Here is a 26,549-nt window from a genome sequence, read left to right on the forward strand (position 1 = left end):
TCCCAGCTGCCACCTCTCTCTCTGCACAGCACTCTGGGCGATCACAGGGCTGGAGTGCCAGATGGGGGAAGGGGTGTCTTCTTACACCTGCGCACCTTTCCTAACCACCACCTCTCTCTCTGTGTGGCACTCTGGGCCATTGCAGGGCAGGAGTGCTGGGGGGGCAGGGGCACTCTCTTTCTTCTGTGTGATCCCAGCGTTCTCCTTGGGCCCTCATCAGCTACTCTCCTGGGGTGCTAGTTTGATGGAGACACCCCCACAACAGCTCAGTCTCCTCTGTGTGTGGGGCTTTCCCTTGGGCTGTGAGGGAACTCGGAAAGCAATGGTGTTCCTGAAGAGAGGTGCCCCTTCCCCCTTTCCTCTCAGAGCCGTGCACTGTCCCGAGGTTGCTGGCTGCTGTTGGGAGGAGAAAAGTCCCCCTTAACAGCTTCTACTTCCTCCAGAGGATCCAGCCCCACTGCCTTCATATGTATGGCTGCGTGGGTCTCTCAGACGTCTTTTGTGTTGTGTGAATGTCTTCTATTGGAATATGAATAGCCTTTTGGTTGTGCTTTAGAGGGGAGAGCTCAAGGAGAGTGCTCACTCCGCCATGATGCTGACATCACTGTCTGTCGTTAATTCTTTAAGTAAATAATTTACAGAAACAGAATTCTGATACTAAAAGGAATTTAGAGATTCTCTCTCTCAACTTTCTTGTTTTACTGATGAGGAAGTTTAGAGGGGTTAAGGATTTTTCCCAGCATTGCACAGCTCATTAGTAGCATAACTAGGACTTGATCCTGAACTTCTGGCTCATAGACTGGTATTTTTTCTATATTATACTTTGGAGAGAATAGTTACAGAACTTTTTTCAAGTTTAGATGTTTGTCCTGTTTGTGGTGTGACCAGCATAGCTTAGGGCTTTGAGAAATCATACCAAGATGAATAAATATAGGAAAGGAGAAGGCAAAATTATTATTCTTAGATGTTATTTCTATGTGTCTATAAAACCCAAAAGAATAAATTTTAAAACTTTCAGAAACAATAACAATCTAGAAAGACTGGTTAAAAAATGATAGTGGGACAATTGGCAAAATTGAAATAATTACTATAAATTAAATAATAACATTATATTCATGTTAACTTTCTGAATTTAATAATTTGGTTGCACAGGAGAATGCCCTTGTTTCCAGAAAAAATACATTTAAGTGTTAGTGAGAAAAGGGGCATGGTATATACAAGATATTCTTTATGTATGTATGTGCCTGAGTGTGTGTGTCTGTATATAAAGAGGAAGATAGAATGATTTAAAGTGGGCAAAATGTTAACAATGGGTGAATCCTTTCTTCTGCTTTTATAACTTTTTTGTAAGTCTGAAATTATTTCCAACTAAAAAGTTAAAAAAATTTCAATAAACCAAAAGAAGACAAAAAGAAATACCTTTCATATATAAGTATTACCCAGTTGGAAAATATAAGAGAAGAGCCCATTTATAATAGTTACAAAAGAGAGAAAATACTTACTTACATACCTAATAAGAAATGTGCCATACCTATGAAAAGAGAGTTTAAAAATTCTGCTGAGGGACATAAAAAAAAAAAGACTTGAATAAATGGAAAGAAGAACCTTATACTTTATCATAAAGATTCAGTGTTATAAGAAACTTACTTCTCCCTAAATTATTCTATAAATGCATAAGAGCTCAAAAACAGATTTTTGTTTGTTAATTGTTTTGTTTTATTTTGTTTTGCTTTATAGGGCTGGAGGGTTAGCTATGAGTATGTTATAAAATGATACTAAATTTCAGCTAGAAAAGTAAATATGAAAGACTAGCCCAAAAGAGCCAAGGGAGAGTGGAGAGGCAGGAACCTCCTCTGCATAATATGAAAGCAATTAGAAAGCCATAGAAGTTAAAATCACTTGGTACTGGCACAGGATAAATCAGTGTAACAGAATAAAGAGTTTAGATGGAGAAGCAAGATACAATGGGAATATGGGGCAGGTATGTGATAAAGGTGGCCTCTCAAATTGGTAGCAAAAAGGACTAAGCAATAAATAGTGAAAAACAAAATGGGACCCCTACAGCACTCCTTATACTAAACTTAATTCCAGTTTGGCCAAAGATTTGACTGGAAAAAACATGTTCTAAGAGAAAACATACAGGAATCTTTTTATAATCTTGGAGTGGAAAAAGGCTTTTTAAAGAATGATTCAAACCCAGAAGCTAGGAGGGAAAAGAATGATAAAATTGACTACATACTTTAAAAAAATTGTATGGAGAATACCCTAAAGAAAACCAAACATCAAACACAAAAAAAATATTAGTAACACATGGCAAGGGGTTAATTGTATTAGCATTCAAAGCTCTTATAAAACAGTAAGGGGAAAAAAATGGTCAAGAACAAGAACAAGCAGTTCACAGAAAAAGAAATAAAAATTAAATATGTATACCTGAAAAGATTAACATCTCACTCATGATTAAAGAAATGCAAATTAAGAAGTATAACTTTCACCTAAGAGAATGCCAAATATTTAAATATTTGAGAATTCCCAGTGGCAAGAATGTGGAAAAAGTAAGCTTTCTCAAATGTTGTTGGTAATAGTATAAGTTTATTCTCTCTTTTTACAGGGCAGTTTATTTACATTCATTAGAATTTTAAGTCACAGTTCTTTTGAATCAGCAATTCTACTTAAAAAGGATTTATTCTATAGCTATACTTGCTTAAATATGTAAAGAAATTTTTATAAGGATGTTCATTATAGCATTGTTTATAGTAATAAAATGACTAGAAAAGATCTAAACTAGGTGAATAATTAGTAAATTATAACCAATGAAGTAATAGTCATTTAAGAAATCGAAAAAATATATATGTGCTGATACAAAAAAAAGGCATGTTATGTACAGAAGAATAGAGATAAGGATGACATCAAATTTCTTCCTGGAAACAATGTAATCAAGAAGATAGTGGAGCAGCAGCTTTAAAGTACTGGAAGAAATTCTATAGTTAGAATTCTGTTAACTAGAACCTAGGATTCTGTACTCAGCACAATATCTTTCAAAAATCAAGGTGAAACAAAATTTCAGACATACAAAAGTAGAAAGAACTCATCACCAGCAGATCCATATTATAGGAAATGTCAAAGGACATTCTTCAGGCAGAAAAACAGTATTAGATGGAAATCTGCAAAGGAATGAGGATCATTGGAAATGGTAACAATATGGATAAAAATACAAGATTTTTTTCTTATTAATCAGTTTTTAAAGGATAATTGACTGTTTAAACAAAAGTAACAACGATGGATTATGAGATTTTTAACACGTGAAAGTAAGATGCATAACAGTAACAACAAAAAGGCCATGAGGGGACAAATGGAAGTATACTATTGTAAAATTTAAATGAGGATACTGTTTGAAGGTAGAATGTGATAAGTTAAATGTGTGTACTATAAAGCCCAAGGGAACTATTATAATAGATAAGTTATAGCTAATAAGTCAACAAAGAAGACAAAATGGAATTACAAAAAATATTGAGAGTTAGGCTGGCCCCATGGCCGAGTGGTTAAGTTCGTGCGCTGTGCTGCGCTGCAGGCGGCCCAGTGTTTCGTTGGTTCGAATCCTGGGTGCAGACATGGCACTGCTCATCAAACCACGCTGAGGCAGCGTCCCACATGCCACAACTAGAAGGACCCACAACGAAGACTACACAACTATGTACTGGGGGGCTTTGGGGAGAAAAAGGAAAAAAATAAAATCTTAAAAAAAAAATGTTAAAAAAAATATTGAGAGTTAATCGAAAAGAAGGTAAAAGAAGAGGGAAAAGGGAACAAAGAACAGATGGGAAAAAGTGAAAACAAACAGCAAGATGATACACTCAAACTCTAGCATATCAGCAATCACATTAAATGTAAATGGGCAAGACATCCCCAATTAAAAGGCAGAGATTGTAAGGTTGGATGAAAAAGCAAGACCCAACTATAATGCTGACTTAAGAAACACATTTGAAATATAAAGACATAAGTAGGTTAAAACTAGAAGAGTGGGGGGAAAATATGCTTAGCTAACATCAGTTTTATTAGTTTCCTATTATGGTAACAATTTACCACAAATTTAGTGAATTAACACAAATTTATTCTCCTACAGTCCTGAGGTCAGAAATCCAGATGAGTGTTAAAGGGTTAAAATCAAGGTGTCAGCAGGGATGGTTCCTTCTGTAGGCCCTAGGGGAAAATCTGTTTCTTACCTCTTCCAGCTTCTCAGGGCTGTAGCATTCCCTTGCTCCTGGCCACATCAGTCCAGTCTCTGCTTCTTTTGTCACAGTGCCTTCTCCCCTTTTGATCTTTCTTCCGTCTTACAAAGATTCTTGTGATTATATTTAGGGCTCACACAGATAATCCAGGGTAATCTTCCCTTCCCAAAATTCTTAACTTAATCTCATCTGTAAAGTCCCTTTTCCTATATAAGGTAACATTCTCAGGTTATGGGGATTAGGATGTGAACATTTTTGGAGGACCATTATTTATCCTACCATACCAATCAAAAGAAAGCTGGAGTCACTATGTACTAATATATAATGCATCATTAATGTCAGACAGTAGATTTCAGAACAAAGAATATTAGGGATAAAGAAAGTTATTTTATAATGATGTGGGCATCACTCCATCAAGAGTACATAATAATTCTAAATAGTTATTCTCTTAGTAGCAGAGTTTCAAACTACGTGGAGCAAAAACTGATAAAACTTCAAGGAGAAATAGACAAATCCACAATTACAATGAGAGATTTCACTACCACTCTTTCAATGATTGATAACTTATTATAGTAACCCAAATAAACAGAATATCAGTAGGGATATAGAGTATTTAAACAGCACTATCAACCAACTTGACCTATTTGACATGTATAGAACTTCTCACCTAATAATAGAAGATCCCACATTCTTTTCAAATACAGAATATTCATCAAGATCGTTTATATGCTGGGCCATAAAACAAGTCTCAATAAATTTGAAAGGATTAAAGTTATAAATAGTATATTCTCTGATACCAGTGGAGTTAAATCAGAAATCAGTAGCAGAAAGATCTCTGTAAAATCTTGAAATATTTGGAAATTAAATAGCACACTTTTAAATAACCCATGGATCAAAGAAGAAAATGAAAGGGAAATTTGAAAGTATTTTTAACTAAAATAAAATGAAAACGCAATGTAGCAATATTTTGGAATGTCATGAAAAGAGTCATTGTTGGGGCGGGTACAGTATTAATGCTTGTGTTAGAAATGAAGAACATGCTCAAATCAATGACATCAGCTTCTACCTTAAGAAACTAGAAAAAGAAGAGTGAATGAAATCCAGAGTAAACAGAAGAAAGGAAGTAGTAAAGAAGATAGCAGTGATAAAGCAGAAATCAAGGAAATAGAAAACAGAAAAATAATAGAGAAAATCAATGGACTCAACAGCTGGTTCTTTGAGAAGATCGATTAAATTGATAAACCGTTAGCCAAACTGATCGGGAAAAAAAAGAAAAGACAAATTACCAATATCAGAAACGAGAGGTGACATCATGACATAGTCTACAGATATGAAAAGGATAATAAGAGAATATTATGAACAACTTTTTGCCAATACATTTAACAACTTAGATGAAGTGGACAAATTCTTTGAAAGACACAAATTATTAGAAAGAAATGGGCAACACACTAATGACATATCTGTTAAATAAATTGCGTTTGCAGTTAAAAACTTTCCCACCAAAAAACAAATCAATAAATGAAAAACCTCAAGGCCCAGATGCCTCTGTGTTAGTCCGCTAGGGCTACCATAACTAAATACGACAAACCAGATGGCTTAAACAATGGAAATTTATGTTCTCACAGTCCTGGAGCCTAGAAGTCCAAGATCAAGGTGCTGGAAAATTCAGTTTCTAGTAAGACCTCTCTTCCTGGCTTGTAGACAGCTGCCTTCTCACAGTGTCCTTCCTGCGTGTGCAGAGAGCTCTGGTGTGTCTGCCCCTTTTTTTTTTTTTTAATAAGGATATGAATCCTATTGTATTAAGGGCTTCAACATATGACTTTTGAGGGGAGGTAATTCAGTCTATAACACTTTCAATGGTAAATTCTTCCAAACATTTAAGGAAGAAATAATGCAAACTCTTCACAAACTCTTTCAAAAAATTGAAGATAAGGAATACTTCCCAACTCATTCTGTGAGGCCACCATTCAACTGATAGCAAAATCCAAAGATGTTACGAGAATGGGAGACTACGGATCAATATTCTTCATGAACATAGGTGCAAAAATCTAAACAAAATTTTGGCAAATCAAATACAACATTATATGATATATCATGACTAAGTGAGTTTATCTTTGGAACGCAAGTTGGTTTTGCATTTTGAAAATCAATCATGGTAATTCATTATATTAACAAGCCAAAAAAGAAAAACCATGTGATTATCTCAATAGATGCAGAGAAAGCATTTGACAACAACCTAACATCCAATACTGGTGAAGACTCTTCAGCAAGCTAGGAATGGAGGGGAACTTTGTCCGCCTGACAAAAGGCATCTGCAAAAAATCCACAGCTGTCATGCCTAATGGAGGAAGACTGAATGCGTCCCCCTAAGGTCAGAAATGAGGCAGGGACGTCTGCTCGCACCACTGTTCTTGAACGTTGTACTGGAGATCCTAGCCAGCCCGTCAGTAAGAGAAACAAATAAAAGGCATCCATATTGGAAAAGAAGTAGTAGAATTGTCTTTAGGCACAAATGACATAATCACGTATGTAGAAAATCTGATGCAATCTGCAATATGAACAGCTATAAGTGAGCTTAGCGTAGTTGCAGGATACAAGATCAATATACAAACGTTAGTTATATTTCTATATTCTAGTAACAATTAGTGAAATTTGAAAACCAAACAATTAGCAAAATTTGATACATAGTATCAAAAAATATGAACTACTTAGGGATAAATTTGATAAAAGATATAAAAGACAGGTATACTGAAACCTATAAAACATTGTTCAGAGAAATCAAAGAAAATTTGATGGAGAGAAATGAAGAGATATGGCTTATTCATCAGTCAGAAGATTCGATATTGTTAAGATGTTATTTCTGGTCAGTACACGCATGGATTCTACACAGTCCCAAACAAAATCTCTGTAGGGTATTTTGTAGGAATTCATCAGCTGGTTCTAACATTCACATGGAATGCAAAGGACCTAGAGTAGTAAAGTGACTCTGAAAAAGAACAAAGTTAGAGGGCTAACACTACCTGATTTCAAGAATTTTTACATCGGTATTGTAATCAAAACAGCATGACATTGGCATCAAGACAGGGAAATAGGTCAATGGAACCAAAGGGAGTTCAGAAATAGACCCTGAGTTCTGACAAAGGCATAATGCCTTTGCAGTGGAGAAGAACTGGATATCCTTGTGTAACAAAGTGTTATAGAGTATCTCTATTTTGAGAGTGTTAAATTTTGTTTGGGTGGACAAGTTACTTGAAGATCAGCTTGATCATTTCAACACTTTTTAAAACCCTCGTTAGGTAGATTTGGTGTAGGTTTTACTCTAGAACTGGTTTAGCCTTGCTACTAAGACATAACCCATCAAGGGTCTCTACTAAATATTCAGCAAGGTCTCTCGCCTCAGGATGGCGGGAGTGGGAATGTCTCCTAGCTCTGTGTGACCCTGGACAGTTGTTCATTGATGGTTCCTAGGTAGTTGTCCTTGCCCAGCCTCATGAAGACTCACTCTACACATGAGCAGTTTAGTAATCAGATAACAACTCAAGGAGCCGCTTTTATAGACTTCTGGTACCTTTTCTCAACTCTCTCATCTCTGGTGCCCTGCCCTGCCAATTCTAGCCACCCCAGCCTCCCCAAACTGTGACCTCCGTCTCCTCAGCTCAGCAGGATCCCCTTGCTGTGCTTGTGCTGTACTGTGCAGAGTGCCTCCAGACAAGAAGCTGGAGGGGTCTTGAGGCTCACTTCATTGTTTCTCTTCACTCAGGGGAGCCAGAGAGCTCAACTGCCTGTTATCCAATGTCTGAATATAGGGATTCCCTCCCCCCATATATTTCATCTATTTTTCTAGGTGTTTACAATGGGAGGGCAAGTCACAGCAGTTTTTTAGTCATGATTGGAAGTGAATGTCTTCTGCAACTTAGTCTTCATTGAAAATGTTTGTATTCTTCATAAGTTATTATTTTTAATAAATCACATGATTAATAGCAAGTAGAAATGGCAGTGACAAATCTGGGAGTACTAATTTTGGGAAGCATACAGTTTATCTGGTGAAAGCAGAATGCTTTGTAGTCCGGGTGGGGGAAGGAAGACTGAAATGTTCAGCAGTTGATTTGTCTTACATTGGGACTGAATGGAGGGAGTCAAATAAAAGGCAAAACAGTTAGATTGTGGTCCATTAAGAAGCCTGCTACAGTACTCATTTACCTTTGTGAGGTTTCAGGATGGGGCACATTAGCTAGATCAGAATTGGCAAAGCGATCATCAAAATGATATAGTTTGGAAATGCAGGAATTTCAGGAAAACCACAAGAGTGTTATCCACGAAAATTGACAAGATTTGGAGTATCTAAATGAGGCATTTCAGTATTTTAGGAGGCACAGTGGAGAAATGATACTTGATATGCATAAACTGGAAAAATATTTTAATTGTATATTTGTTTGCTTAGGAAATTAAAATGATGGTACAGATCAAAATCATAGTTCTTTAATTTCATGACAGTTATTTTTAGCAAAGAAAAAATTTAGCACTCTTTTTTCTGGGTCTTACTGGGATTAATTTTTGTATTTTATAAACCTCTGAGATTTTCTCCTCATGGTTTTATAATATAGTTTGGTATTACAACATTTGGTTAGGTTTGATAACATCTAATTCTAGATTTAAATAATCTTTTTCACCAGAACTTTTAAGAAAATAATCTGTTAGTCTTCTCATATATACACCTTTTGTGGGGTTTCAATCAATATAAACGGCTTAAATGATTTATAATTTATTACAAATATTTTCAAACTAATGACATTTATCTCTTTCACCCCCTTATAGTTTGGTTAGTGGATGAAATACTCTTTCGTAATATAATATACCTCTATTCTAGAATGTTGACTAGATTCACCCTGTTACCTCTATTCCTCCTGATGTTCAAATAAGGATTATTATTTTTCAATTTTCTTTTGCTTATTCTGTTGTTTCAGAAAAAATGAAGATGAATAAACTATCTCGTTCTAGCATTAACCGAAGAAACGTTTTTGGAGAGAACTTGCTGTATAAGGCTGCTCTGCATAATGATGCTGATCTTGTTCATTACTGTATAAAAAAAGGTGGAAATGTTAATCAACCAAGTTATGCTGGTAGGTTGGGGTTACCGTCCACAGTCATCTTGAGAGTGGTTTGTGATTTCATCACTACGTCACTCCTGTGAAAGTATGGCAAAGTGGGCCTAAGGCAGGTCTCAAACAGAAAACTTCCATGGAATTTTCCTGCTTGGGTACCTCTTCACCATCATCACCCAGGGCAGTGGGAAGGTGCGGGCGGGCAGGGGAGCGGGAGAAGAGAAAGAGCATTATATTTCACCTTCAAAGAACATGCCTGCCTGGGGCCCAGTGGCATTACACAGAAGGATGGGGTTTCTGGGGCTGACTTGTTGCCTTTGAGTGAGCATTGTTACCATGAGATTCAACTTTGAGTGGAAAGAAGTGAGGTCAAAGGCTAAAAGAAGCTGATGGTACACTGAGCTATAGGGGAAATTGATAATAAAATGCTGGGTGTACAGCAGGGGTGATGACCAGGGAAATGGAGGGAAGAGAGAGTATGAGGTAGAGGGGACAAGGTGCTCAGAAAGAACAGTTTTTCTGGAAGGCTGGATCTCTGGTACAGTCTTCCTTGTGGGCAGAACCTGACATGTTCTCCTGGAGAGGAATGATTCCTTAAAGGCACTTCAGTACTAAGGCACTGAGCAGCACTGGGCCAGCCTGGATAGTGCTTTCACGTGTCCATACTGTACTATTGTTTCTAGACTTTCTCAGTTTATGAAATAGTGCAAAAAGTCTTCTGGTGCACAGAGTGATTACGAGTGCACCCCAGGACTTACTTTAGCCTAGGTTTATACTACAAGCAGGGTTTTAACAGGCCGTTACTCTAAATCTCATACCTAGGTCATGGTCCTGTAATCCTCAACCACGGATCCCTATTTGCTGGCCAAAGCACTTGCTCCCTTGATTTCGACAAATATGTGGCTCTTTCTGTTAGTCTCTCTATGCTGCTTAAGTTCAGGAGTAGCTCTACATGTGCTAACTTGACTTTAGGAATTTCCCAAGCATCTCTTAACACGTTTCTTTTCGTTAGCCCCTTTGCTCTGTGCCGTCGTTAACATGCTCGGTGGCTGTTCTCTGCTGTCTTTGGGCGGTTACTGTACACCTTCTCCTCACTGCCCCAGGTACGTCTGTGACCTTCATGAGTTCTTTAGCCTGACCAGATGGCTTTCTAGGCTTTGTGAGCTCTCTTGTTCTCTACTTTTCCTTCTCACTTTGCGTCTTAGCTCTGGTCTTTACTTCTGGCTACCACCTCTCACAGAATTGTCAAGGGTAGTGTTTCCAGAGGGTCATCTACAAGCCATTTTCCTAAGAGTCACCTATGGTGTTTATTTAAAATGTAGGCTTTTACTTCACCCTCCAAAACACACACTCATACACATTCACAAGCACAGTCAAAATCTGTAGGTTAATACCTGGAAATATGCCTTTTAACAAGTTCCCCTAGGTGATTTTTATTCTCATTAAAGTTCAGGAACTACTGGCAAGAGGTGTATGACCTCCATGGAACATGTCAATTCCCTGTAGTGAGTTTGTCCAGTATGCCTCCTGTGTGCCAGATGCTGCGAAAACAAACAAATGATGTCTACTAGAAAGGCTTAAATACGTTCATTTTGTGATACAATCCAAAAATGACTAGGTGCCTTTTGAGAAATTAACAAAATGTCATAAAGCAGACCAATGGTCTTTTCATAGGTAACATTTGCATTTTATCCTCATTTAAATTTTATGATTCTTTGTCGTGGATTTAAAAAACCAATTGCAATAATTTTTTGCTTATCAAAACCAAAGGTGAGGGGCTGGCCCCGTGGCCGAGTGGTTAAGTTCACGCACTCCGCTGCAGGCGGCCCAGTGTTTCGTTGGTTCGAATCCTGGGCACAGACATGGCACTGCTCATCAAACCACGCTGTGGCAGCATCCCACATGCCACAACTAGAAGGACCCACAACGAAGAATATACAACTATGTACCTGGGAGCTTTGGGGAGAAAAAGGAAAAAAATAAAATCTTTAAAAAAAAAAAACCAAAGGTGACAGTTAGGAAGTAGGCCGAGGAAAACTAAATACCCAAAATAGATCTCATAAAGCTTCTTTGCTAAAACCCTCTCAGACCAATGACTTGAGCATTATTTTATGCAGAATTCTATTCTGATTCCTAAGCCTGTGACACATAAGAACTGAAAAGAAAGGTTGGCACAGGCCAACAGCAAGGCAGATAAAAACAATGAGAGGCAGACTCGTGGAGGAGTACGGTGCAGAAGGGCGTGCGCACCATCCCTCTGTGGGTGTCAACAGTTGCTGCGTTACAGCGTGACTAAGAATGGTAGGATCTTGAATCTTCTCTTAAAATGTGTTAAATTATATTCTCTTTATAGGAAATGTATACTCTTATAAAGCTTTAAAGAGATTTCCTCCAAGATGGTTATATTTTTAAAAAGAAAAAAAAAATGTTACTTAAGGATCTCCCAACCTCCAGATTTGAGAGAGAATGAGAGATCTGTTGTAAAATGTACTCCATCTTTATTTTGGAAGAGTTTCTCCTAACCCTTAGGGGAAGGTAAATTCTTTATGTTTGATTTCTCTCTGCAATATGTAGCCATTTCTGTGGTCTGTAGTGGCTCTCGCTGCAGATAAAGGTCCTTCTTGCTTTGTTGTTGCTGGGAATTTCTTTCAACCCTGAGATCGATATTATTCATCACTGGTCATCCTTGCTTAGGTCTCACTTCAAGTAGCCTTCATTTTTAACCCCCCTCCCCCCAGACCCCATCATTTACCCTGAATTACTCATATGCACCTTGTCTTCTTTGGGAATTTTCTGCAGTAAACTTAAAATATGAGATGCTTTTTCTTAGAAACCTGACAACTTTGTAAATGCTTTACATTTACCTTATCTTTTAGTCATTCTTGGCTCAGGGAAAATAAGTTAATCTTTTATTATAGTTATTTCTCATTCCTATAGCAGTCATTTTTGTGACCTTTAGGAAACTAATTTTTATTGTAGTTTAAGCAAAACCTAAATAAGTAAAGGAAGTTTCCTAGGAGGAACATCATCATCTGCATTCCAAAGTTAGTAACTTTTGGATTTCTGATACTTCATTCATCATCCTACCAAACCTAGACCTGTGGCAGATAATCAAGTTAATCAGTGACACACATTGATAAGCACATTTCCACTGGTCTGCAGGTCACAGAACCTAAACAGCAATGAGTTCACGCTTCTTCTCAGGAACAGTACTTTGGGGGAGATACTTTTTATATTATTAAAAAAAAAGTTCTTAAATGGCTGGGTTCCTAAAGTTCACTTGTGAGCTGTTTATTTGAAAATTTTTATGAAATTATGAAAAATTTCGAACATATAGAAAAGTTGAAAGAATTGTAAACACCCGTATTCCTAATACCTAGACTCTAGATACTTGTTTTTATCGCATACTTATTGTAAAAGAAAAACACTCATGTCTTTCTCCTCTGCTCACACTCACGACACTTGTGACACCAGATGTGTGGGTTTTCCATACGTCAAGAAATTCTCTGACACCTGCTGGGTGTCCTGCAATTCAGTTCAGTTTTGACACTAACCGGTGTGAGTGCCGACCCCACAGGTTAAGGGCTCAGTCCCACAAGACAGCCCCCCCTTCAGATGCAAATCACCGATTACTAGGTCCCCAGGTTACCCACAACTTCTGTTCAACTTGGCTACAAATTGGAGGTTCCCATGACCCCTTCACTGGATTTGATCATTTCCTAGAACAGCTCATGGAACTCAGGGAAACACTTACTTATGTTTACCAGTTTATTAGATAATAAAGGATATGATAAAGGATACAGATGAAGAGCCAAATGAAGAAGATACATAGGATAGGTCTGGAAGGGTCTCGAACATAGGAGCTTCTGTCCCTGTGGAATTGGAGTGTGCTCCCCTCCCGGCATGTTGGTGTGTTCACCAACTTGGAAAAGCTCTCCAAACCTCATACTTTGGGGATTTTTATGGAGGCTTCATCACACAGGCACAAGCAATTATTAAATCCATTTCCAGCCCCTCTCACCTCTCTGGAGAATGGGCAGAGAGAGCGGAAGTTCCAAGCTTCTAATCATGGCTTGGTCTTTCTGGTGAGCAGCCCCTGTCTAGGAGCCCACCAAAAGTTGCCTCATTAGAACAAAGGACACTGCTGTCACCCAGGAAATTCCAAGGGATTTTAGGAGCTCTCTGTCAGACGTTCCTGAGGAAATTACGCTGAGGAAATTACAAAGGTCTGAGAGTTCTGTATCAGCAACTGGGGTCAAACTAAATATTAGAACAAAAGATCGTCCAACACCCCTGTTTATATGGGTTTTAGGGGCTCCATGTCAGGAACAAGGGCCAGAGACCAATATGTATTTCTTATTTCTCACCTGTCCATCTATAATTTCTCTGTCCATCCATCAGTCCATCTTTATGTTGATGCATTTCGAAGAAAGTTGTAGGCATTAGTATATTTTATCACTAAGCACCTTGGCATCAATATTGTTAGAGTTCAATAGTTTTTTCTTTTTTTGAGGTAAAATTTTTATACAGTGAAATGCCAAATCTTAAATGTGCCATTTGATGAATTTTGACAAATTACATTCACCCGTGTAACCCAGACCTCTTTGAAGTGGGAGAATATTACCATCATCCCAGAAAGTTCCCTCATGTCCCTTCCCAGTCAGTCCCCATCCGCACTCTCTAGAGCCACTCCTGCTCTCATATTTTTCATCATAGGTTAGTTTTGCCTCTTCAGTATTTCACCGTTAAGCATGATGTTAGCTGTAGGTTTTTGTAGCTGCTCTTTATCAGACTGAGGAATCTATTCCTAATTTTCTGAGAATTTTTTACCAGAAACCAATGCTTAGTCATGATATATCATCCTTTTTATGTATTGCTGGATTCGATTTGCTACTATTTTGTTCAAGATTTTTGCATCTATGATCATGGGTAATATTGGTCTGTAATTTTCTTTTTATTGTAATTCTTTTGTCTTGTTATCAGGATTCGTTAATGTTTTTTTGTTCATAGGTAGTATTGGTCTATAATTTTCTTATAATATCTTTGATTTTGGTATCAGGGTTATACAGACCTCATAAAATGAGTTAAGAACTATTCTCTCCTCTTCCATTTTCTGAAAGGGTTTGTGTAAGATTGGGGTTTTTTCTTCCTTAAATGTTTGACAGAACTTAAGAGTGAAACTATCTAGACCTGTAGTTTTCATTGTGGGAAGACTTTGATAATAAATTTAAATTCTTTAATAGGTGTGGGCTATTAGAATTTTCTGTTTCATCTTGTGTCGGTTTTGGTAAGTTGTAATTTCAGGGAATTTTTCCTTTTCATCTTGGAGGTAGAATTTATTGGCATAAAGTTGTTTATGTTTATCTCTGTTATCCTTTTAATGTCTGCAGATCTTTGGGGATTTTATCTTTCATTCCTGATATAGCACCCTTCCTTCCTTCTTCTTTTTTTCTTCCTTCATTCCTGAGCTAGTTTAAGCTACAGGATTATCAATTTTATTGATTTTTTTTTATTTCAAAGAACTAACTCCTGGCTTTTAGAATTTTCTCTATCTGTTTTATATTTTGTTAATTTCTACTCTTCTGACTTCTACTTATTTTTGGTTTTCTTTGTTCTTTTTATAGCTTCTTAAGGTTGAAAATGAAGTCACAGATTTTTGTACCTTCTTCCCTACTGTAAGCATTTAAAGCTGTAAATTTCCCTCTAAATATTGCTTTTGCTGCATCCCACAGATTTTGATGTATTTTCATTAACATTCAGTTTGAAATATTTTAAATTTCTTGTATGATTCCTTCCTTGACCCCAATTATATTATAAGTTATTTAATTTTTAAATATTTGGGGATTCTCCAGATATCTTTCTGTTATTGATTTCTAATTTAGTTCCGTTGTGGTCAAAGGATATACTTTCTATCAATTTGATCCTTTCCATTTATTGAGAATTAGTTTATTGCCTGGTATATGGTCTTTCTTGGTAAATATCCCTTGTGCAGTTGAATGTTTATTCTTCAGTTGTTGTGTGTAGTGTTCTGTAAATGTCAGTCAGATGAGGGTGGTTGATAATGTTCAGATCATCTCTGTCTTTACTGATTTTTTGTTTATTTGATCTGTCATTTCCTGAGAGGGAATTGAAATCATCACAACTATGATTATTCAGTTGTCTGTTTCTCCCTTTAATTCTGTCAGTTTTTGCTGCTTGTATTTTGAAGCTCTGTTATTAAGTACATACACAGTTGTAATTGTCGTGTCTTCTGATAAATTGACTTTTTTGTCATTATGAAATATCTCTATTCATCTCTGGTAGTACACCTTATCTGGAAGTCTACTATATATGATGTTAATGTAGACATCCTAGTCTTCTTTTGTATCTTGTCTATTTGCTAAATCTTTTTCCATTTTTTTAATTTTCAACCTATGTCTATATATAAAATGTATTTTTTGTAGACAGTGTACAGTTTTGCTTTTTTATCCATTTTGATAATCTCTGTCTTTTAATTGGGGTGATTAGTCAATTTTTATTTAATATAAATGGTTGGATTTAGGACTGCCATTTTACTAATTGTTTCTTGTGTGCTTCATCTGTTTTATTGTTACTTTCTTTGTCTTTGCATTATTTTGTAGTGGTTACTATAGACATTATAATATATATCTTTAATGTTTCATAGTCTCCTTAGAGTTACTATTGTAATACTTCACAGAAAATATACGAACATTGAACATATCTCTCTTATCCTTTGTGCTACAGCTGTCAGATATATTATATACATTATAAATCCCAAAACATAATGTTGTAATTTTTGTTTTAACAGCTATATGCATTTTAAGGAAATTTATGGGAAAAAAAACTCTGTTAAACTGTATATTTACCATTTTTGGTGCTCTTCATTTCTTCCTCAAGGATTTCTAATTAATATTATAGGAGAAACTCCTTCTATAACATTTTGTGGCAGTGGTTCTTACCTTGGGTGATTTTGCCTCGCAGAGGACATTTGGCAGTTTCTGGGAACATTTTTAGTTGTTATGCCTGGGATGTGTGAGGGGTGCTGCTCGCATCTGCTGGATTAAGGCCAGGGATGCTACTGAACGTCCTACAGTGCTCAGAACAGCAAAGAGTTATCCAACCCAAAGTGTTAGTGCAAAGATTGAGAAACCCCGAGTTATAGAGAAGGTTCTGGAAAAAGTTAGTGAAATACACTTTTAGCATACTTTTAAGTTTTCTTACATCAACATATGATTTACTGGAATTTAATAGATATCTATAACTCATACCATTTTTTCTGGCTAACAAAGAAATAAATATTTAACTGGATGATTGCTTTTCTTGGAGTAGCTTGTGGTTTGTTAGTTGAATAGTTAGTAAATAGCTTTTTGCAAATAAGGAGAAAGAAATACATACTTTTGAACTGACTTTTATGTAGTTCTACCAGTTGGGTTATTTTAATGGAAATACCTTGAGTTACAAGTAAAGCTTTTATCCTCTCTTTTCTGCAGAAAAGTAGCCCACAATCAGCATTCTCTGTGACCTAATAATGATCCCCTTTCAGCCTTTTTATTTGAGGGGATAGGAATAGTTTCAAATATTTTACTACTGTTCATATTTTTCCGCAACAGAGTCAGGGATAAGAACTTGGTTTGTCTCTCAAATTTGTTGAATCTACCAAATAATACAGATTACTTTCATGGTAAGATTATCTTGTTTCATGTAATCAGAATATTTTTAAAGAAACAACTTAGAGTTTTTACTTTAAGGGCAAGCACAAAACATTATTAAGAAGCCAAATGTAAACAAATACCAATTCCTTTTTGTATAATAGGTTGGACAGCACTTCATGAAGCTAGTGTGGGAGGGTTATATCAAATAGCAAGTGAACTCTTGAAAGGTGGAGCAGATGTGAATATCAAAGGCATGTACCAGATCACTCCCCTACATGATGCTGTGATGAACGGACATTATAAGGTACTGTGATTCTTTTGTTTGTAGAGCAAACACTACGTTCTGCAAGTATTACAGATCTCTGGGACCAAGCAATAGAAAAGCAGATAGAACTTCAGTTTCTGTTCATTCTGCTAATCAACACTCAGATTTTATAAAATTTTCCTGTGTGATGGATTTGTTGTGCCTGATATGGTAGGTGCCATTTTACATGTTACTTTTAACAACTACAGAACCTGTTTTAGTGTTTTTTAAACTTGCACTTGTTTAGGACTCTCTTCGTATGGGGCTTTATAGACTTTAGGAGAATGTTTCCTTCTTATAGAATGTGACACAATGATGCCCAGTCCTGATAGCAGGCTCACAGCTTTATGGAGTCTAGTGTCACTTTGAGAGTCAGCATAAGCCATGACCCAGGTTTAATGGCCAGCCAGTATGCACCAGCACAGATAGACCAATGTTAAAATATCAGAATACTCTAATTGTTTATGAATTGGTTAATAGTAACTGCAATAATGGTAATATTAATTAAGATTATGAATTCCAGCACACATGGTTTAATCTCAGAAACCACATAAACTCTGAGCTTTTTAGACATTTTTCTCATCCAGGCACTGCATTATGGTTCTGGAGCACTTGCTGAAAATGTCTTGCTATTCAGGTATTGGAAGTTGTTTCTGGGTTTAAAATTCCTAGGGTAGGAAAGGGCTCAGCTGGGCTAAGGAAGATCTTTTCTGCATACTTCCAGAAGAAATTCCTAACACAGGTAGAGCTGGGGAAGGCTGCCAGGAGCCATGGACGTAGACAAATAGGGCAGATGCCTTCCTAGCGTGGAATAGTACTTCAGGAGGGTTTAGGCAGTTTTGCTTTTTTTTTGATAATGTATCATCTGGTAGTAGTAGGTGGTTATCGCTGCACGTTGTGCAGAGGGCTGGGAGAGGGAATTCTGCCTGCAACTTAATTTAATGGCCAGAAGAATGCAGGCTTGGACAAGTGATGATGTGAGCCCGCCCTCTGTCCTTTACCCTCTCTTCAAAGCTGGCCTCCAGCAGAGAAACATCATGCCATCTTCCCTCTCCCCATGACCCATCAGCTCTCCAACTCAGCAGGGCTGTCCTCTCCTGGTCAAGAGGCTTTTCTCCCTTTGGGCTCTGTGAGCCCTGAGCACTTTAATTTTTCTTCTTTTCTTTCTCAGTCCTTCCTTTGCCCCACCAGGTAACTTGGCTCCAATTAATTTCTGCCTCACAGGCTAGAACTGGCTGTCTCCTATCTGGCTTTGCACATATGTCACGTTCTCTTGCTACCTCAGTGAAGTAAAAGGGACCAGAGATCCAGGCCTCTAACTCCAGAATCTTGTTTCCTCACTACTTACCTCCCTCTCCCCAACCCCTGTCTTTCTATGACTCCTGTGCTGCTGGCACTGTGGCACATCCTGACTGATGGCAGGAGAAAAGAGAATGATGAGACAGGAGTGGAAGTCTAGAGAATGGTCATGAGAATTAAAAGCTGAAATCCATTGACAGTCTGTCTTCTTTGTTCCCTTCCCCTTCTTTTTAGCTGGGGGAAGGGAGGGGAGCCAACAAGTTACTTCACCCAGTCCAAGAGAAATTTGTAAGACTCCACGTCAGTTCTGGGCTACTTAAGAACCAAAGCCCTGGGAGCCAAAGTGGGACGGGACATTGTTTTGGAGGGCAGAGTCGGAACGGTGGGAGCATCAGGTGAGGATTTAGGCTTACCTCGGGTTGTCTCTTAGGTGAGACAAAGATGGTCATGAAAATGGCCTAGACCCTGGCTATTGGATTGCCCCTGTGCCTTAGATGTCACAGGACTAAAGATGTCAGACAGGGAAGCCCTGGGAACCTGATGCTGGACCCACCACCTGGAGAGTAGGTGCTAGTTAAACATTCCAGAGTGAAGGAACTTGTGTATATTATCTTACAGGCATTGATTGTTATATTGGAAAGATACTTAAAGATAGGAAGACTAAAAGATAATAGCCTATTTTTTAAAAAAATGAAAAAGCACTTAAGAAACTTGTGTGATTTCATTTATATAAAATATCTATAGTAGTTCAAAAATCTGTAGAGACAAAGAAGATTAGGAGTAGGAGATAGAGGCTAGGTAATAAGGAGTGACAGATAATGGGTAAAGGGTTTATTTTATTTTATTTTATTAATTAATTTATTTGTTTATTGAGGAAGATTAGCCCTGAGCTAACATCTGCTGCCAATCCTCCTCTTTTTGCTGAGGAAGACTGGCCCTGAGCTAACATCTGTGCCCATCTTCCTCTGCTTTATATGTGGGATGCCTCCCATAGCATGGCCTTCTGAGCAGTGTGATGACCGCACCTGGGATCCGAACCGGTGAACCCCGGGCCACCAAAGTGGAGTGTGCGCACTTAACTGCTGTGCCACCGGGCGGGCCCCAAGGTTTCTTTTAAGTGGAATGAAAATGTTCCAGAATTAGATTCTGGTTATAGTTGCACAACCCTCTTAATATACTAAAAAACATTGAATTATATTCTTTAATGGGTGAATTGTGTGGCATGTGAATTATATTAATAAAACTGTCAAAAATCTATTTTTTAATGTGGAAAAGGTGGAATTTGAGAATTACAGATGATCAACTCAGTGTGGTTCCTTAGAAAAATCTAGAACAAATTATTAAACACATGGTGGGAGACATTTAGGCAAGAATGTAGTGATCTTTGAGAATCTGTCGGCATCTCTGAGAACAAGTTGTGTCAGACTAACCTTGATTCCTTTGTTATTAGGCTTCCTTTGTTAGCAGGTGAAGGAAATGGCATGACGAGTTGATGTAACCTATCATGATTTTAACAGAGCTTTTATTTGATGAAGTGTCCTGTGGTGTATGAGTACATAAGATGTTGAATTGGAGGTTAGCTGACAGTGTTATTGGGATTCACATATATTTAAAAAATATTCCTCAGACGTGGTGGTTATCTATTCCATGTGTGTCTGAAGTTTGGTTCTGTATTCTGTTACGCTATGGAGTCAGACAACCTCCACAGGCTGGCACAGGGACTGTATTTTGTTGTTGTTAGGAGTATTTTTAAGAATCCCAGACATGATGCCCTTTTACCCATAACATTGAGCCTACATTTCTAAGAGATAAGGACATTTTTTTCACACCTACAATATCGTCTCACCTAATAAAAATTAACAGTTTCTTAATACCACTTAATACCCATCGCATATTCAAATTTATCAGGTTATCTTAAAAATGTGTTTTTATAGCAAGTTTTTGTTTGAATCAGGATCCATCAAAGTTCATACGTTAGATATGTTTGCTATATCTCTTAAGTATGTTTTAAACTTGTGTAAGATAAAACATATATGTTATATGTTATGCGTAAATATATACCTGTTAGACTAAACTAACTCTGGAAAAACTCAGAAGAAACTGTAACCAGGCTGACTTAGGAAAAAATAATCAGATGAATGGAGGACAGGGGTAGAGGAGCGAAACTTACATTTCATTGTAAATTTTTCTGAGCCTTCTGTATTCATTAGTTTCCCATTCAAAGTTCCTTAATTTCTTATTCAAAAATAATAAATTAATTTTAAAAGAACCACCCTCAAAAAACTTAGGGTACAGGAGAGGCAGATGTATAAAAAATAAGTATAATATAGCATACATTGGACACTATGATGAAATATATACATGAAGGAAGGGAGACGTTGTTTTTCTCTAGGGCAGCAGAGGGTAAGGAGGTCAGGGGGAGCAGCACAGAGGAGGCTCCCTGAGGAGTAGTCACAGATTAAGGATGACCACTTTCTCTCTGACGTTCTGAAGAGGAGCAGCAGCAACACAGGTATATGTATGTGGAAGACATAACTGGAACCTGTTAAAATTACGTTTACTACTACAGATCCCAGTCCTAATTCCTGGTGTATCTGTTGGCCCCATTTCAGCAGCAGCTGAACTACAAACTTCTTTTTTTGTTAAAAGAAAGGATGCGTATATCAACAAATTATGATTCAGTAGCAATTATATTAATTTTTTTATTAGGCAAAGATGTTTCAAGTACACCCAAACTCTGTACTGTTGAAAGAAATATTGGATGTTGCTTAGAGTTGTATGTTAGCACACATTTACAATAATAGACCTTTTGTCTGGGCTCCCTCACATGAACAATCTTCCTCTAGGTGGCAGAGTTACTTCTTTTGAATGGAGCTGATCCATTATTTAGAAGTGACAGCGGAAAGTGTGCTTTGGATGAAGCCAAAGATTCACATATGCAGCGTCTCCTTGAGAGATACATTCCCAAACATCAAAAACATCTTATATCAGGTAGGATTAAACTACCCTGTTATATCTCTTCCTCATGCCAGTAGAGAGTTAAAGAAATTGAATTTAGAATTATAGATATTAAATTTATTTTTCTCATAAGTTTTGAGAAAATCCGTTCAATAGTGTCCTTGCTCCCTTCCTTTAATAAAGCACACGGACTTGTTTGCAAATGCACATCATGGAAGGACTCTAAGAAAACAAAGGAAGGTAATATCATATGTTCTTTTCCCCAGGTTATACACTGTAAACAGTTAAGAAACTTTTATGCAGTTCTGGTTATTTCCCTATAATCCTTTGACTGAATAAATGATGTGATGTAAATTATGTTTGGCTGTATCCTTTTCAGTGAATATGGCTATGATTGTTTATCTCCATTCCCTAAAAATCTTTGCTTATGGCTATACTTTGCCGTGTCATCCATTACAGTGTTAAATTGAACTACGAAAGAACTTGATCTGCAGTTGTCAATAAAAAGGTTATTTAAGAATAATTTAATTACATGGCACATTGTTGATACTCTCCTTTCATTTGTTAGATTTTTTGGTACAGTCACAACATCACTCTGCTCAAAACCCTGCAATGGCTCTCATTTAACCTAGAAGAAATGCCAGTATTCTTAAAGTGGCCTAAAGGCCCCTGTATCAGCTGGCCAGTCTACCAGTTAACCTCTTCTCCTACTACTTTCTACCTCCATTGCTTGACTTCAGTCACACTGGCCTCCTTGCTGCTCCTCAGATGTGCCTCCCCCATCTCCTTCAAGTCTTAGTTCAAATGTCACCTTCTCAATGAGGCCTAGACTACCCTATTTAATACGACAATCTGCCTGCTTCCCGTCCTCACTGTATTAGTTTTCTCTCACTATGTAACAATTACCTGCAAACTTAGCATCTTAAAACAACAGACATTTGTTATCTGTCATCGTTTCTGAGGGCTAGGAATCTAGGAGCAGTTTGGCTGAGTGGTTCTGGGTCAGGGTCTCTCACCGGTTGCAGTCAGGCCATCAGTGAGAGCTCTGGTCATCTCCGGGTTCAGCCAGGGCAGAAAGTCCACTCTCAAGCTCACCACATGGTTATTGGCAGGTGGCAGTTCCTTGCTTGTCTGCTGGAGCCTTCAATTACTTGCCACACGAACTTCTCCAGGCCTGCTGACAACCTGGCAGCTGGCTCAGAGCAAGTGACCCGAGAGAGAGACTGCGACCAAGACAAAAGCCAGTTTTTTTATAACCTAATCCTGGAAGTGTTATACCATCACTTCTGCCATATTCTCTTTGTTAGAAGTGAGTCACTAAGTCTGGCCCATATTCAAGGGAAGCAGAAGTAAGCTCCACCTCTTAAAAGGAGGAGTATAAAAAAATTTATGAACGTATTTGTGGAGCCACCACTCTCACTCCAGTCACTCTTACCCTTCTCTACTTATCCTTTTCCCATGGCACTTAACACTCTCTAACACTTTAGGTGATCTGCTTATTTTTATTTTCAGTCTTCACCCTGCAGAATCTAAGCTCCATGAAGGAAAAGAACTTTGTTTTGTCTAGTGATGAATACTAAAGTGCCTTGTACATAGTAGAAATTCAGTAAATGTTTGTTGAATAAATAATGTCAGTCCTTTGAACAAAACAAACCATTTTTCCATTCAAAAGATGTGTGCTTTGTTCACTTTTATTAAACTATATTTTAATAAAATTTTCCTCCAGAGGTAATTGTTTGAATGCCATTGACTAAGGACTAAGACCTGGATCAAAACACCCTACTTTTATAGTAAAGATAACTTCATTGATAATTAAAGGCCACCAACAGTCAGTTAATGAATGGTTCTTTAGAGCAAAAGACTTCTTCCCCAGTAGCTCAGTCACACTGGAAAATAAGAGGGACAGACTGTGCCATGTTGAGGCCAGATCTATAAAGCAAGTTGAGATAGATGATTAAAACGCTCGTGTTTACATTTCAAGCTGTATGAAAAATAGCAAATATCCAGTTGGAGGCAAAAGTATGTATATTTTTATTTTTGAACTTTTGCTTTAATAATCTGCTTGGTTGCTGACTTCTCCGTTTTATGGTGGCATGCATTGTTTTGCTGTTCTGGGAGCGCTTCCTTTAGCATTCTCAGCCTTTCTCCAAATCCAGAATCCCTCGTTCACCAGTGCCCACTTCTGACCTCTACCTCCCCGAGGGTATTTCATTAGTAGTAAGGAATCCCAAGCCTTTCTTCTTAGGACTTGGCTCCCCTTCTTCTCTTGTGAGGGGATTTACCAAAGCTGGGCTGTATTATCATCCTTCACCAAATCGTTTGAGTATTTCTTAAGTTTGAACTTTCCAATTCTGTCATTAATTACTGGCCTACTTATCAACATAAATGCAAAATTAGTTTCTTAAAGAATGTCTGTACACTTATACAAACAGGGTATTCACTTTTAAATTCCAGTTGAAGAGATTTTAATCATGAGAATGATGGATAAAGAACCTTCCTCATGCAAAATGTATTTGTTGCTTTTCTATCTTAGAATAAAATACATCCACTTTGGTGTAGGACAAGAGCTTGTTCTTACTAATTTTATAACCGTGGGTATGTTAACATCCTCAGTTTTCTCATCTGTCAATTTGGGCTTATAATATCTACTCTTCTACCTACATGTCTGTGGACTTGTTAGTGTGAGGATTGGAGTTAATCTATGTGAAATACCTCAGCACAGTTCCTGGCACAGGACAGGAGCTCAGAGTGACAGGGTGGAAAGAATACAGGTATATCACCAAAATTTACCACCTTAGAACTTATATCTGTGTACTTTTTTTTTTTTTTAAGTTGGTGACACTAGAGCATGTAGAGTCTTAAAACTGAGAGGAAATAAAAGCCCCTTTTCTTGCTTCTAGATTTTCTTAGGAACCATGGTTCTCTTGGAAAATATTTTTCTTCTTTTTTATTTAAAAACCAAAGTTAGGAGAAGGCACAGAGTCCTTTCTGCTCTTGAAAAATAGTACTAACAAAAATAATAACGGAGCACTTTCTGTGTGCCAGGAATTCCTCTAAACTCTTTAGAAGGGTTATCTCATTTAATCTTCATAACAATTCACAGCACTACCTTCATTTCATGGAGCTGAGGCAGAGACAGTAAGAAACTTTCCCAGGGTTGCCCAGCTGGTAAGCAGATGAGTCAAGATTCAAACTCAGGATTGAGGTTCCAGAGACTGTGCTCCCAGCCCCCTTGCTGGATTGAAGACCATTCTGTGTGCCTGCCTTGTGTGAGGGAGGTGACTGGGTGAATGCCAAGCCTTGTTATGTGTATTGTAAAATGTTTGCTGTCACAAAAATTATTCCTAAGAAATAATTTAAAAGTTGCTCTTTTTTCAAATTACAGCCTTGTCAAAATATTATTACATTTTGGGGCTGGCCCCATGGCCGAGTTGTTAAGTTTGCACACTCCGCTGCAGGCGGCCCAATGTTTCATTGGTTCGAATCCTGGGCGCGGACATGGCACTGCTCATCAAACCATGCTGAGGCAGCGTCCCACATACCACAACTAGAAGAACCCACAACGAAGAATATACAACTATGTACCAGGGGGCTTTGGGGAGAAAAAGGAAAACATTTTTTTAAAAAATCTTAAAAAAAAAATTATTACATTTGTATCTCATATTTATGGGAATTTGTATTCTTTACATATCACATCTAAGTTATTCATTCATTTATTCCTTCCTCTATCAAATATTCATTGAATACCTGCTATGTGCAAGCCCCTATTTCTAGGTTTTTATCTGTTGTGGCCAAATGCATATATAGGTAACTGTAATTCCACCTTTAGTATTTAAAGGAGGCACTAAAAGAGACACTAAAGGACTTTTATTATCAACCTAGGTATATTTTTTTCAAACCATCTTTTTTCCCTATGTATCCTCAAGATGGGCCTTTTCCATGCATGTAAGTTTCACTTTTAAGACTATGCAGCATTCAGGCTAGAACCTTATTAAGCAGACATATTAGGAAATGATTGTAATACAATGAATTGTGAAAGAATTTTTTGCCTTGTAGTAATAGCTTGCAAACGCATATCTAAGTGTATCTGTGCAGAATGTAAAAAATACTGAGTTACGTGTCCATCTCTAGTAGTATTTTGTTGCCTCTGTTTTGCTTGTCCTACAGAAATGTTTTCAGTCCTCTCAAGATAGTATTTAGTTTCTAATAAATATGGAAATTATAAATTATAGGAATGTTATGTATGCCAATTTTAATAGAAAATGTTTGCATAATTTCACTTATTCCACTTGGTTTTCTCACGGCAAAGGACATGTGTCTGACTGCTCGAGGCTGATTTTCTCTTTTTGTTTACAGCTCACAAGGATAGCAGTGACACATTAGATGTAGAGGATGTACACCAGCACAAGGTATATCTGTGTAGCAATAGCATTTTTATAGAATGCACCTGCTGGTCATTTTATAGCTCATCGGGGGGAGAGAAAGACTGCTAAAGCATTCATTAGGAACAGTGACTTCATCCTTGCTTTTAAGACACTTTGGAATAATTACATGAGCATCAGAGGGTTCTGGGCTGTTAGTTTGGGAAGCAATTGAGTAAATGTAGCGGATCTGGGCCCACTAACGTATTGGTAGCCATTTCCTTTCTCCTCCTCTTCGTGGAGCCGTGAGATTTATCAACCATGTCGAATTTCCTCTGGCTTAAGCACATTGCAAGAGCCAGAGGTGTCAGTGCATTCCTTTAAAGTTCACATGGTGGGCAGTTACTGTGCATCTGGTGCTGGGGTTGTGGTGAGTGAGAGGAAGCCGTGTCCCTATTTTAATCTGAGCAGCTCACAATAATCTTTCCATACAGACCGACTTGGGAGCATGTCTGTCTTCTTGTTTTTAAATTCCTTCTTCTGCTGCCCTACCTATAGTCTCTCATGGATACCAGAGGAAGAAACTCTCTTAATTCTACTTTGTCTATATAACAACCAGGAGAGGAGAGTAAGAAAAAAAAGCATTT

At 37.6% G+C, this 26,549-nt stretch overlaps 1 protein-coding gene across 4 annotated transcripts in view; it reads left to right on the plus strand.

Annotated features, from left to right (window-relative positions):
- The window catches only part of ANKRD31 (ankyrin repeat domain 31), a 174,520-nt gene that overhangs the window by 90,205 nt on the left and 57,766 nt on the right, over positions 1-26,549 (plus strand). For all 4 annotated transcript variants that reach the window (XM_070571633.1, XM_070571629.1, XM_070571632.1 and 1 more), the window contains exons 10-13: positions 9,191-9,346; positions 17,142-17,284; positions 21,430-21,574; positions 25,898-25,950. In XM_070571633.1, the coding sequence (XP_070427734.1) occupies positions 9,191-9,346; positions 17,142-17,284; positions 21,430-21,574; positions 25,898-25,950 (497 nt within the window). The remainder of the gene's footprint in view (positions 1-9,190; positions 9,347-17,141; positions 17,285-21,429; positions 21,575-25,897; positions 25,951-26,549) is intronic.

The sequence above is a fragment of the Equus przewalskii genome, chromosome 13 (genome assembly GCF_037783145.1).
Source record: "Equus przewalskii isolate Varuska chromosome 13, EquPr2, whole genome shotgun sequence".
NCBI lineage: Eukaryota > Metazoa > Chordata > Mammalia > Perissodactyla > Equidae > Equus > Equus przewalskii.